This window comes from Phacochoerus africanus, chromosome 15 (genome assembly GCF_016906955.1).
Source record: "Phacochoerus africanus isolate WHEZ1 chromosome 15, ROS_Pafr_v1, whole genome shotgun sequence".
In the NCBI taxonomy this organism is placed as follows: Eukaryota; Metazoa; Chordata; class Mammalia; order Artiodactyla; family Suidae; genus Phacochoerus; species Phacochoerus africanus.
In genome coordinates this window covers 88263207-88276490 of record NC_062558.1, presented here as the reverse complement: position 1 = coordinate 88276490, position 13284 = coordinate 88263207, and the positions used below count along the sequence as shown (strand labels likewise).

General features: G+C 36.2%; 1 protein-coding gene across 2 annotated transcripts in view; it reads left to right on the top strand.

The window, feature by feature from the left end:
• Positions 1-13284, top strand: part of WAPL (WAPL cohesin release factor) — a 92441-nt gene that overhangs the window by 63136 nt on the left and 16021 nt on the right. For both annotated transcript variants that reach the window (XM_047759564.1, XM_047759563.1), the window contains exons 5-9: positions 2487-2582; positions 4407-4559; positions 4825-4961; positions 5628-5739; positions 7714-7941. In XM_047759564.1, the coding sequence (XP_047615520.1) occupies positions 2487-2582; positions 4407-4559; positions 4825-4961; positions 5628-5739; positions 7714-7941 (726 nt within the window). The remainder of the gene's footprint in view (positions 1-2486; positions 2583-4406; positions 4560-4824; positions 4962-5627; positions 5740-7713; positions 7942-13284) is intronic.

The window sequence follows — 13284 nt, the reverse complement described above, 5'->3', positions numbered from 1 at the left end:
TTCTGTCAATTTCTCTTCTTTGGGAAATATTCTTATTTATTTTTGTCTTTTTTTTTTTAAAGGGCTGTACCCACGGCATATGGAGTTCCCAGGCCTAGGGGTCGAATTGGAGCTGTAGCCACCTGCTTATGCCACACGCACAGCAACGCTAGATCCGAGCTGCATTTGCAACCTACACCACAGCTCACGGCAACGCTGGAGCCTTAAGATCCACTGAGCGAGGCCAAGGAGCAAACTTGTGTCCACATGGATTCTAGTCAGATTCGTTTCTGCTGAGCCACTACGAGAACTCCTATTCTGTCAATTTTTGATGTACAGCAAAGTGACCCAGTCATGCACATATATATATATACACATTCTTTGAAAAACCAGTTCTGGAGTTCCCGTCGTGGCGCAGTGGTTAACGAATCCGACTAGGAACCATGAGGTTGCGGGTTCGGTCCCTGCCCTTGCTCAGTGGGTTAACAATCCGGCGTTGCTGTGAGCTGTGGTGTAGGTTGCAGACGCGGATCGGATCCAGCGTTGCTGTGGCTCTGGCGTAGGCCAGTGGCTGCAGCTCCAATTCGACCCCTAGCCTGGGAACCTCCATATGCCACAGGAGCGGCCCAAGAAATGGCAAAAAGACCAAAAAAAACACAAAAAACAAAAAACCAGTTCTTATGGAGTTTATGTTGTTGTCACAGCATGTTTATTTTAAAGATAATATTTGTATAAAAAGGTTACTTTGTATGATGCTTAATTCCAATTATGTTACTTCACTGCAGCTAATCAGGGAAGATGGTTAATTTTTGATGTTGTTTTTTGCCAGTCTTGAAATGTGGTTCTCCTCTTGTACTCTTATTTTTTTTGTATCTAATACTGAAAATATGAAGATTACTAATTAATCATATTCTTATGAACAGAAAATCTCTAATGAGATTATTTGTTTGAAATTTAAAGGACGTACCATCACTTTTGTAAAGGATACAGAAAATGTCTGTTTAATCAATCTCCTTGTGGAAGCAAGAATTTGTTCCTTTATACAGATTTCATCCCATGGACTTGATTATATAGGGTCACATTTATTCTCAATTCTGAAATTCAGGGTGTTAAAACTGAAATTTTTCTCAATAAATTTGTCATATATTGATTTGGCAGCAAACTAACCTGAACTGGAGTGGGGCAGTTTTATCCTACCCAGTGTGAATAAAATACATTTTGCATGTATTTTAGTATGTGGTACTGCTTTAGACTCTGCTGTGTTATGTAATGTGGTATGCACACCGTATTTACTTTTTTAAAAATGATTTTTATTTTTTCCTTCATAGCTAGTTTACAGTGTTCTGTCAGTTTTCTTCTGAACAGCAAGGTGACTCAGTCATACATACATACATACATTCTTTTTCTCACATTATCATGCTCAATGATAAATGACTGGATATAGTTCCCAGTGCTATACAGCAGGTTCTCCTTGCTTATCCATTCCAGAGGCAATCGTTTGCATCTATTACCCTAAATTCCCAGTCCATCCCCCTCCCCCTTGGCAATCACAAGTCTGTTCTCCAAGTCCATGATTTTTTTCTGTGGCAAGGTTCATTTGTGCCATATATTAAATTCCAGATATAAGTGATGATATATGGTATTTGCCTCTTTCTGACTTACTTCACTTAGTATGACAGTCTCTCGTTCTATCCATGTTGCTGCAAATGGGACAAAACAAAATAAAACAAAAAACAAAATGGAGTTCCTGTTGTGGCTCAGCGGGCATCCATGAGGACGTGGGTTGGATCCTTGGCCTTACTCAGTGGGTTAAGGATCTGGTGTTGCCATAAGGTATGGTGTAGGTCGCAGACATGGCTCAGATCCAAGTGTTGCTGTGGCTCTGGTGTAGGCTGGCTGCTACAGCTCTGATTTGACCCCTAACGTGGAAACCTCATATGCAGTGGATGTGGGCCTAAAAAGACCAAAAAAAACCAGAAGTTGCTGCAAATGGCATTATTTTGTTCTTTTTTATGACTGAGTAGTATTCCATTTTATATATATCATATTTACTTTGATAAAATCTGAACACTTGAATAATGGCACTCATCTGGCCCCACCAGTTTTACCTAATTGAATAAGGACCTTTATTACTTGTCATAAGCTGCCTGATTTCCACTGTTAGAAGAATGTGGGGCATGAATCAGTAGTATGAGGAATAAAGAATAGGTTGATTTAACTATATTAATTAGTAAGTTAATATAAGCCTAGCAAGAGGTTTAATTTTCTTTTCTCGGTTGGTAGTAGTTGCACAGAACACTGTCGGTTTTTGTGGCAGAATAGTACAGCGACTCCATGTCTGCCATAGCATGGGAGTATGATGGGAGTACGAGCCAGATACTGTCTATCCTGCTCTGTATAGGAAATATGTTTATGTATTTAAATTATTCTTTATAATAAAATGAGATGATTTTATAAGGATGCAAAGTAAGATGGAAACAGTTGATCTTTTTTTTTCATTTCTCTAGTCTCCTACAAAAGCTGTATATAATGCCAGGCATTGGAACCATCCAGACTCGGAAGAACTACCTGGGCCACCAGTAGCAAAACCTCAGAGCGTCACAGTAAGTGAACTGTACTTTTTAATTTCATGTTTGTGTAATGAATTATAAACCAAGAAGTTGCTATCTTCCTAATTTGAAAGTCTCTGGCTTTTCTGTTTAATAGTTGATTTTCAACTTCCTCACTACAATTTAAAGGCTTTATTAATTCATTGGAAAAGTAAGGATTATGGACGGGATAACAGAAATTCTGGTGTTACGGTTAAAATATATTGGACTACTACCTTTTTTTTTTTAACTGCTGACCTACATTTTATGGCATTACAGTATTAATGTTTAAGGGAAAATATTTGAATTTGTATTAACTTAAGAGCTATATTATAAATTAAGTATTTTAAGTTTGTATTAATAATTAGAGCTATATTATAAACTACATCCTACATTGATCTTAAAGTGCCTTTGAGTGATTAATTTGTCTTTTAGTGCAGAACTTTTTCCTACATTCCAGTAATACTATTCTTTTTCTTTTCTTTTTTTGTCTTTTTGTATTATCTAGGGCTGCACTTGCAGCATATGGAGGTTCCCAGGCTAGGGGTCAAATAGGAGCTGTAGCTGCCAGCCTACACCAGAGCCACAGCAGTGCCAGATCCGAGCCACATCTGTGACCTACACCACAGCTCATGGCAACACTGGATCCTTAACTCACTGATCAAGGCCAGGAGTTGAACCCACAATCTCATGGTTCCTAGTCGGATTTGTTAACCACTGAGCCATGATAGGAACTCCCCTAGTAATACTTTCCAATTGAAAACACATTTGAAAAATATTGTTATCAAATTATTTTCTTCAGAATAATTGGCAGGACCATACATTGATACTTCTCGAATGGTGACACCTCAGTTACACCTCAGTCATCTGGAGCTATCAGGGAATGAGTTTTTTAATAGAAAACAATAAAAAGGATAAAGAATATTTTAAAATGTTAATGTACAATTCCCTGTCTTCTTTCTATTATTAAACTCCTTTTATTAGTTTAAAACCATTATGGTTCATATTAGTAATTATATACCTTATTAGGGCTATTTGGCGGGGCGGGGGAGGCCTTGCACCATAGCATGCAGAAATCCCTGGGCCAGAGATTGAACCTATACCACAGCAGTGACCACATAAGATCCTTAACCTCCTGAGCCACCAGGGAACTTCCTATTATGGTTATCTTTTCTACCCTTAAACTGCAGGCCCCCTGTACTTTAAAAATTCTTTTGTTTATCTGTTGTAATTTTCCTGTTCATTTTGAGCTGCATATCAATATTATTTATTTATGTGGTTTTTTTATTCCTTCTAATGGTCCTGGAGACAACAAACTGTATAAAATTTAAGGTTAAAAAGACCAGAATGGGAGTTCCTGTCGTGGCACAGTGGAAATGAATCTGACTAGGAACCATGAAGTTGCGGGTTTGATTCCTGGCCTTGTTCAGTGGGTTAAGGATCTGGCCTTGCCGTGAGCTGTGGTGTAGGTTGTAGATGCAGCTCACATCCTGTGTTGCTGTGGCTCTGGTGTAGGCTGGAAGCTGTAGCTCTGATTAGACCCCTAGCCTGGGAACCTCCGTATGTCTTGAGTGTGGCCCTGAAAAGCAAAAATAAAAATAAATAAAAATAAAAAGACCAGAATGTTTTCCTGAGTGGTTCTTTTGTGAATAACACATATATGAGTCTTACCTTGTAGTGCATGGATTTAAAGTATCCCTTATGACCTTTCAGAGGCCTCCCCTTATCTTTGGGGGAGAAGTGGGGACCTTATTCATAAGCTAAATTTGCCAAGTAGATGAGATGTTACTATTTTTATATATTTATTTAGAACAACTAATTTAATACCTTTATTAATAGGTGAGGCTGTCTTCAAAGGAACAAAATCAAAAAGATGATGGAGTTTTTAAGGCTCCTGCACCACCACCCAAAGTGATAAAAACTGTGACAATACCTACTCAGCCCTACCAAGATATAGTTACTGCACTGAAATGCAGAAAAGAAGACAAAGAAGTAAGCAGCCACATACAGTTTTACTGCACGTGGATAGAATTTTGTATGTAATTTAGCCTTTCAATGTTTTGAACACAAGTCAGTACACTGATTTTCAGTTTTGAACCACAAACTTATCTTGCCCTACTACTACTCGTGTTTTTAAAACATTTCTTTTGGTGGCCATCTAAAAAACTTTGGTACACTTAAATAAAGCACAAGTCTGTAGATTTAAATATGCTACTTCATAGTTATAAAAGAGGTGAACTTATTTTTTTCTTGGCAGTTGTATACTGTTGTTCAGCATGTGAAGCACTTCAATGATGTGGTGGAATTTGGTGAAAATCAAGAGTTCACTGATGACATTGAGTACTTGTTAAGTGGCTTAAAGAGCACTCAGCCTCTAAACACACGTTGCCTTAGGTAAGATCTTATTTTTATATTTGAAAATTGTATTCATGCTCTTTTTCATTAATATTTTCTAGCTGTGGAGACGAACATTTGTGACTTTGTTATCATAAGTGTAGTTATAACCAGTGATAAGTTAAAATGTGATTGATTTCTTTTAAGGGACCTGATTCTACATGGACAAAAGAAAATTGGGTGATAAGTGTTATTGTAGCGTGTAGGCTGCAGTTTCCAGATACTTAAAAGAAGTATTGTACTAAAGAATCTTCTAAGTTCTTTTTTAGCCCCAGATTTTATACTTGCAAGTGATAAATTTGTTTTAATTTAATCATGTTTTGATATGGATTACATACTTTAAAGGATTGAGTATCTTGGTGTGATTGAATTATCCAGTCACTTGGAATATGTTCAATTAGATAAAATTTTTATGGGCCAGAAACATTATTTTTTCGTGTATTTTTTCATTACCTAATCAAATACCCTGAATCAGTAAGTTTTTAAAAACTTGGTTTGGCCATGTTTTTTAATATTGTGATCTGCATGGGCAATCCTGACCACCCCCACCCACCCTTATCCCTACTCCTCATATGTGCACCCTTTTGCTTATTTTGGTATTATGCAAATAAGAAACTAATGCACTAGCTATTTTCAGTCCCCATAACCTAGTCTGTTTTCTTCTAGTGTTATTAGCTTGGCTACTAAATGTGCCATGCCCAGTTTTCGAATGCACCTAAGAGCACACGGAATGGTAGCAATGGTCTTTAAAACCTTGGATGATTCCCAGCATCATCAGGTATTTAAGTTTCTGGGATTGAGAGGCATTATTTTAGAATTCTAGTTTATGTGGCTATTGAAACATACCCTCTTTGGATATTCGTCTATAAATATTTCCTAATTATGGGTTGAGTTTTATTTGCTAAATATTAGAGCTTCACATCAGAAGTTTTTGCTTAATAAATCATTTAAGGTAATTTTCTCAGAGTTCCTGTTGTAGTACAATGGAAATGAACCTGACTAGTATCCATGAGGATCCAGGTTTGATCCCTGGCCTTGCTCAGTGGGTCTGGGATCTGGCATTGCGGTGAGCTGTGGTGTAGGTCGCAGACATGGCTTGGATCCTGTGTTGCTGTGGCTGTGGTGTAGGCCAGCAGCTGGGCCTGGAAACTTTGAAATGCTGTGAGTGTGGCCCTAAAAAGAAAGGAAAAATAATTTTCTCATGACATTTTTCCCCTTATCAATTTATACTATTAACCATAGTATAACCATTTTGATATTAATAGCATGAAAAAATGTTTTTTGATATTAAATTTTTTTTAGCATTTTTTCTGGATGTTGGATCTCATGAAAAGCAATCAATTCTTCATTTTCATTATGACTTTAATGCTTTCTCTTAAAAATAAAGCATATTTACATATAAAAGTCACATTTAACATTTCCAAAGTTAGAAAAAAATTAATCATTACCAATAATGGTATGTTGAGATGGCTTTATTATATTTTTGTTCAAGGAAATTATGTTCCAAATACAGATTAGATGACACAATCTAATACGGAGTCTAATACTGACTCTGATAATGAAACTGAAAGCAATGTAGTTAATTCTGAGTAGGGATAACTCCATTACCAAGTCATAGAGGATACAAAACAATGAGGGGAGAAGAGAACTAAGAATTAATCTGCATTCTTATGCAGTTATGAGAGGACCATATAGCATTAATGCATATTCTTGGGGGCAGTGGATCTCCCAAGACCTGTACTGCCACATCCTTATTTCCAAAAACATTTTGCTCTGTAAGCATTTAATTAGTCACCTAGTCTGAATTTTGAGGATTCAGAGTTTAAATCTTTAATTGTGTTTTTGTGCATTAAAATAAGTTTAAGTACAAAATATGCCAAATGTTGGAATATCTCAACACAGACCTTTTTGTTATATTGTTTACCTATATCACCTTCAGTACTTGCAGATTTTATTATAAGCAGAGTGTGCTAACTTACCTGATCTGAATGATTTTGAGAGCACATTATATTAATATTTTTCAAAAAATTATTTGGTTCAACCAGACCTATTAGACCTATTAAAGAAATGAGTCTAAATATGTTTATTTGAGCATCCTAGTTTAATATATTGACGTAAACTCAGCTGTCTTTTTCTTTTCTTTTCTTTTCTTTTTATGGCTGCACGCACTGCATGTGGAAGTTTCCAGGCCAGGGATTCAGTCTGAGCCATAGCTTTGACCCACTGCACCCGACCAGGGATCGAACCCACTCGTCTGCTGCAGTCAGGTTCTTAACCCACTGAGCCGCATTGGGAACTCCTCGGCTGTCTTTATTTTTATAGTGAAAAAAACTTGTTTCTGGTACAGATTTTAAAACACATTTGCATTATTGATTTTAAACTGAAATTCAACTTTACTGTATCATAAAGAACAAATGGTGAACTGTATTATGAAATAGGATTATATGTAGCTGTAAAGTGTTTTGTAAACTTTATTTAGCACAGAATGGCCAAAAAATGTAATTCCACTTAATAGCTTCTAGCTCTTGGGCATTTATGTAGGGAAGGTCTATAAAAAGAATTATAATCAACAGTGCTTTATTTATGTATTTATTTAATTCATATTACCGTAGAATATTTTAAGAGAGAGGTTTTCACTGAATAAAAACATTTTTCAAGGTTTCCAACATGTGAACAAAATGTCAAAATAGTCATGTTTCCTGAAATTATCAGTAATTGCTATGTTAATTTTTTTTTTTTTTCATCTGTGAAGAATCTGTCCCTTTGTACAGCTGCCCTCATGTACATACTGAGTAGAGATCGTTTAAACATGGATCTTGATAGAGCTAGCCTAGATTTAATGATTCGACTTCTAGAACTGGAACAAGATGCTTCTTCAGCTAAGCTGCTGAATGAAAAAGACATGAACAAAATCAAAGAAAAAATTCGAAGGCTCTGTGAAACTGTACACAACAAGCACCTTGATTTAGAAAATATAACGGTGGGTTCCTTTCTTCCTTCTGTTGTAAAATGAAAATTACTTTGAGAAAGCTTTTAATTGGTCACAGCTGCTGTGTGACTTTGGACAAATCATTTAACATCTTTGTTTACAATTCAGCAAGTTCTTTAGGTTAGCTCTGTACATAATTCTGCTCCCTGCCTGAAAAGTCCTAAACTGCCTCATTGGTATTTAGATTTTTTTCCCAGTAAATTTTTTTGTTTCATTTTGCCTAATCCTTTTCTCATGATAAAAATTTTTTTAGTGTGGAAGCAACATTTAGGCTATTAGGAATTTGAATTCTTAATTCTCTGTGGATTTCAAGGTTTCAGGAATAAAAATTCAAAGGATTTTCAAGAGCCATTTTCAGTGAGCATTCACTTATGCCAGAGTATTTCAAGATGTCTAATTTTTTAACTTGTAGAATGAATAATATCCCCAAAGATTCGTAGGCCAGAAGAAGATAGATGATTGGCTTTGTCTTTTTTTTTTTTTTTTGGCATTGTCATTTTGAAAAAAAGTAAGGTTTTTTGCTTTTTATATGCCTGACTTCCAGATATTTCCAGCATCTGAACTATATAACCATTGATCTTTCTTCTGCCCACTAAACTGAAGACTGCAGCATTTGCCTCAGAAATGACCAAATGGGAGTTCCCTGATGACTTGTGGTTAAGGATCCAGTGTGGTCACTGCTGTGGTGTGGGTCCAGTCCCCGGCCTGGGAACTTAAGCATGCTGTGTGGGCATGGCCAAAAAAATAATTACTGAATGCTTTGTGCTAGCCACATATGACTTAGGGTTAGTTAAGGTAGAGTAGGGAGTATATTCAGGTATAGTAGGGGTTTAGGGGGAAAGCAAGTATTCTGTTCTTTCACTTATTAAAATTAGAATACAACTGTTATGCTCAGATTGCGGATGAACAGTTCTTCTACCTCACCAAACTATTTGTATACCTTTTAGCTATATTCATAATTTTTATTTACTTTTAACATTTTTACAACATATACTCATTTTAATGTTATAAAAGAATACATTTGAGCCTATAATTTTTATTTGCTATATAATTGAAAAAGAGCTTTTTAATGACGATGATGAAGAAACATTTAGATTCTTTCTAGGCATTTGCTCTTAAATAACATGATGATAAACTTGTTCACTGAATTTTCTCCATCATTTATTGAATTTATTAGGATGGTAAATACCATATAATAACTCTTATATTGTGTTAAGTAGTTAACTCACAAGATTAAAACCAGAACACACAGTTGCCAATATCAAGATGCCTTTTTACCCACCGCCCCCCTCTTTGGCTCTTCTTAGATACTGTGTTTGTTTTTAATCTTACAATAGACATTATTTTGTATGGTGACTATCTCCTACATACTGATTTTTGTTAATTTTTCAACCTCTTTCTTGAAACATACTGCTACTCCTGATACGCCATGGAGAATAATTTAAAATATTAATATTATAATTTTAAAATATTTTCAAATAACTGAGAGCTCACAAATAGTCTTTTTTTTTTTTTTCCCACTGTACAGCAAGGGGATCAGGTTATCCTTACATGTATACATTACAATTACATTTTTTTCCCCCACCCTTTGTTCTGTTGCAACATGAGTATCTAGACAAAGTTCTCAATGCTATTAGCAGGATCTCCTTGTATATCTATTCTAAGTTGTGTCTGATAGGCCCAAGCTCCCGATCCCTCCCACTCCCTCCCCCTCCCATCAGGCAGCCACAAGTCTCTTCTCCAAGTCCATGATTTTCTTTTCTGAGGAGATGTTCATTTGTGCTGGATATTAGGTCCAGTTATAAGTGATATCATATGGTATTTGTCTTTGTCTTTCTGGCTCATTTCACTCAGTATGAGATTCTCTAGTTCCATGCATGTTGCTGCAAATGGCATTATGTCATTCTTTTTTATGGCTGAGTAGTATTCCATTGTGTATATATACCACCTCTTCCGAATCCAATCATCTGTCAATGGACATTTGGGTTGTTTCCATGTCCTGGCTATTGTGAATAGTGCTGCAATGAACATGCGGGTGCATGTGTCTCTTTTAAGTAGAGTTTTGTCCGGATAGATGCCCAAGAGTGGGATTGCGGGGTCATATAGGAAGTTCTATGTATAGATTTCTAAGGTATCTCCAAACTGTTCTCCATAGTGGCTGTACCAGTTGACATTCCCACCAACAGTGCAGGAGGGTTCCCTTTTCTCCACAGCCCCTCCAGCACTTGTTATTTGTGGACTTATGAATGACGGCCATTCTGACGGGTGTGAGGTGGTCTCTCATGGTAGTTTTGATTTGCATTTCTCTTATAATCAGCGATGTTGAGCATTTTTTCATGTGTTTGTTGGCCATCTGTATATCTTCCTTGGAGAAATGTCTATTCAGGTCTTTTGCCCATTTTTCCATTGATTGATTGGCTTTTTTGCTGTTGGGTTGTGTAAGTTGTTTATATATTCTAGAGATTAAGCCCTTGTCGGTTGCATCATTTGAAACTATGTTCTCCCATTCTGTAAGTTGTCTTTGTGTTTTCTTTTTGGTTTCCTTTGCTGTGCAAAAGCTTGTCAGTTTGATTAGGTCCCATGGGTTTATTTTTGCTCTAATTTCTATTGCTTTGGGAGACTGACCTGAGAAAACATTCATGATGTTGATGTCAGAGAGTGTTTTGCCTATGTTTTCTTCTAGGAGTTGGATGGTGTCCTGTCGTATATTTAAGTCTTTCAGCCATTTGGAGTTTATTTTTGTGCATGGTGTGAGGGTGTGTGCTAGTTTCATTGCTTTGCATGCAGCTGTCCAGGTTTCCCAGCAATGCTTGCTGAATAGACTTTCTTTTTCCCATTTTATGTTCTTGCCTCCCTTGTCAAAGATTAATTGATCATAGGTGTCAGGGTTTATTAGTGGGTTCTCTATTCTGTTCCATTGGTCTGTCTGTCTGTTTTGATACCAGTCCCACACTGTGTTAATGACTGTGGCTTTGTAATATTGCTTGAAGTCTGGGAGAGTTATGCCTCCTGCTTGGTTTTTGTTTCTCAGGATTGCTTTGGCGATTCTGGGTCTTTTGTGGATCCATATAAATGTTTGGATTGTTTGTTCTAGTTCTGTGAAAAATGTCATGGGTAATCTGATAGGGATTGCCTTGAATCTGTAGATTGCTTTGGGTAGTATGGCCGTTTTTACAATGTTGATTTTCCCAATCCAGGAACATGGCATATCTTTCCATTTCTTTACATCTTCTTTGATTTCTTTGATTAAAGTTTTATAGTTCTTGGCATATAGGTCCTTTACCTCCTTGGTCAGGTGTATTCCGAGGTATTTGATTTTGTGAGGTGCAATTTTAAAAGGTATTCTATTTTTGTATTCCTTTTCTAATATTTCATTGCTGGTATTCAGAAAAGTGACTGACTTCTGAATGTTAATCTTATATCCTGCTACTTTGCTGAATTTTTTAATCAGTTCAAGTAGTTTTGGGGTGGAGTCCTTAGGGTTTTCTATGTATAGTATCATGTCATCTGCATACAGTGACAGTTTTATGTGTTCTCTGCCCATATGGATACATTTTATTTCTTTTGTTTGTCTAATTGCTGTGGCTAGGACTTCCAAAACTATGTTGAAGAGCAGTGGTGAGAGTGGGCATCCCTGTCTTGTTCCAGATTTGAGTGAGAAGGCTTTTAGTTTTTCCCCATTGAGGATTATATTTGCTGTGGGTTTATCATAAATGGCTTTGATATTCAGGAATGTTCCCTCTATACCCACTTTGGCGAGGGTCTTGATCAAGAATGGATGTTGGACTTTGTCAAATGCTTTTTCTGCATCTATTGAGATGATCATATGATTTTTGACTTTTCTTTTGTTAATGTGGTGTATGATGCTGATTGATTTGCGTATGTTGAACCATCCTTGTGAACCTGGGATGAACCCAGCCTGGTCATGGTGTATAATGTTTTTGATATGTTGTTGGATTCAGTTGGCTAAGAGTTTGTTGAGAATTTTTGCATCTATATTCATCAATGATATTGGGCGATAGTTTTCTTTTTTGGTGGTATCTCTGTCCGGTTTTGGAATGAGGGTGATGGTGGCATCATAGAATGTCTTTGGGAGTAATCCTTCTTCTTCAACCTTTGGAAAGAGTTTAAGGAGGAGGGGCACCAATTCCTCTTTATATGTTTGATAAAATTCACCTGTGAAGCCATCTGGTCCTGGACTTTTATTTGTAGGGAGTGATTTTATGACCTCTTCAATTTCATTTCTAGTGATCGGTCTGTTCAGTTGGTCTGTTTCTTCTTGATTCAGTTTGGCAGGCTGTGAGAGTCTAGAACATTGTCCATTTCTTCCAGATTGTCAAACTTGTTGCTGTACAGTTGTTCATAGTATTCTCTTATGGTTTTTTGTATTTCTGCAGTATCTGTTGTGATTTCTCCTTTTCATTTATAATTTTGGTTATTTGGGTTCTTTCTCTCCTCTTTTTAGTGAGTCTGGCCAGGGGTTTGTCAATTTTGTTTACCTTTTCAAAGAACCAGCTCTTGGTTTTATTAATTTTCTCTATTGACAGTCTTTTTTATGCCTGTAGTAATAAGGTCCCTTTTGCGTAAAATCTTATGAGTCTGCTATATTAACATCAGATTACTATGTCCTTTTCTTCCTAAACAAAGAAAGCCTCATTTATCTTAGCTTCACTTCTGTGACTCATGAGTTAACCTACCTGAACTGATCTCATTACATTACTCTTTCAGGGACTTAGAATGAGAATTCAGCAAAATTTAATCTGTTTTTATAGTGTTGAATTCTAGTTCTATATTTGTTGCCTTGGGCATTAACCTTGGTTTTTTTTTTTTTTTAAAGAATAGAGTAAAATCTTTAAATTTCTTCTAAGTAAGTAATACTAAGACTTTTGGTGTTAAGATCTGTTTTTTTGCATTTCTGAATATCTAATTCAGATCCAAATAGGTCAGGCAGACTTAATATAAACTTTCATCTTTTCAAAGAAAAAAAGCTTTGGGAAGAAAACCAGGGCTTTTTAGCTTTGCTAATTAAAGCATTTCTTATACTAAAAATTCCTGTTGGAATAGGAAGCAATTGCCCTTTGTTGGGGGTGGCTGTTTTTAAGAAGAAATACAATAAAAATAATAATTAAAGGCAAATAAAGAGAAAGAAAAACTAACCTGGTTTATAAATATGATTCTGACTGTTCTGTGCTTTTTCTAGTGATGGTTCTGAATCATTTATATAAAATTTTGTCATGGTGGCCATAGGATGTGTATCCAAGCTGCTAGTCCTGCAGTGTAAAGTTTAAAACTGGTAAATACGAAAGCCTAAAAGTTACAAAGGATTTTTATTCA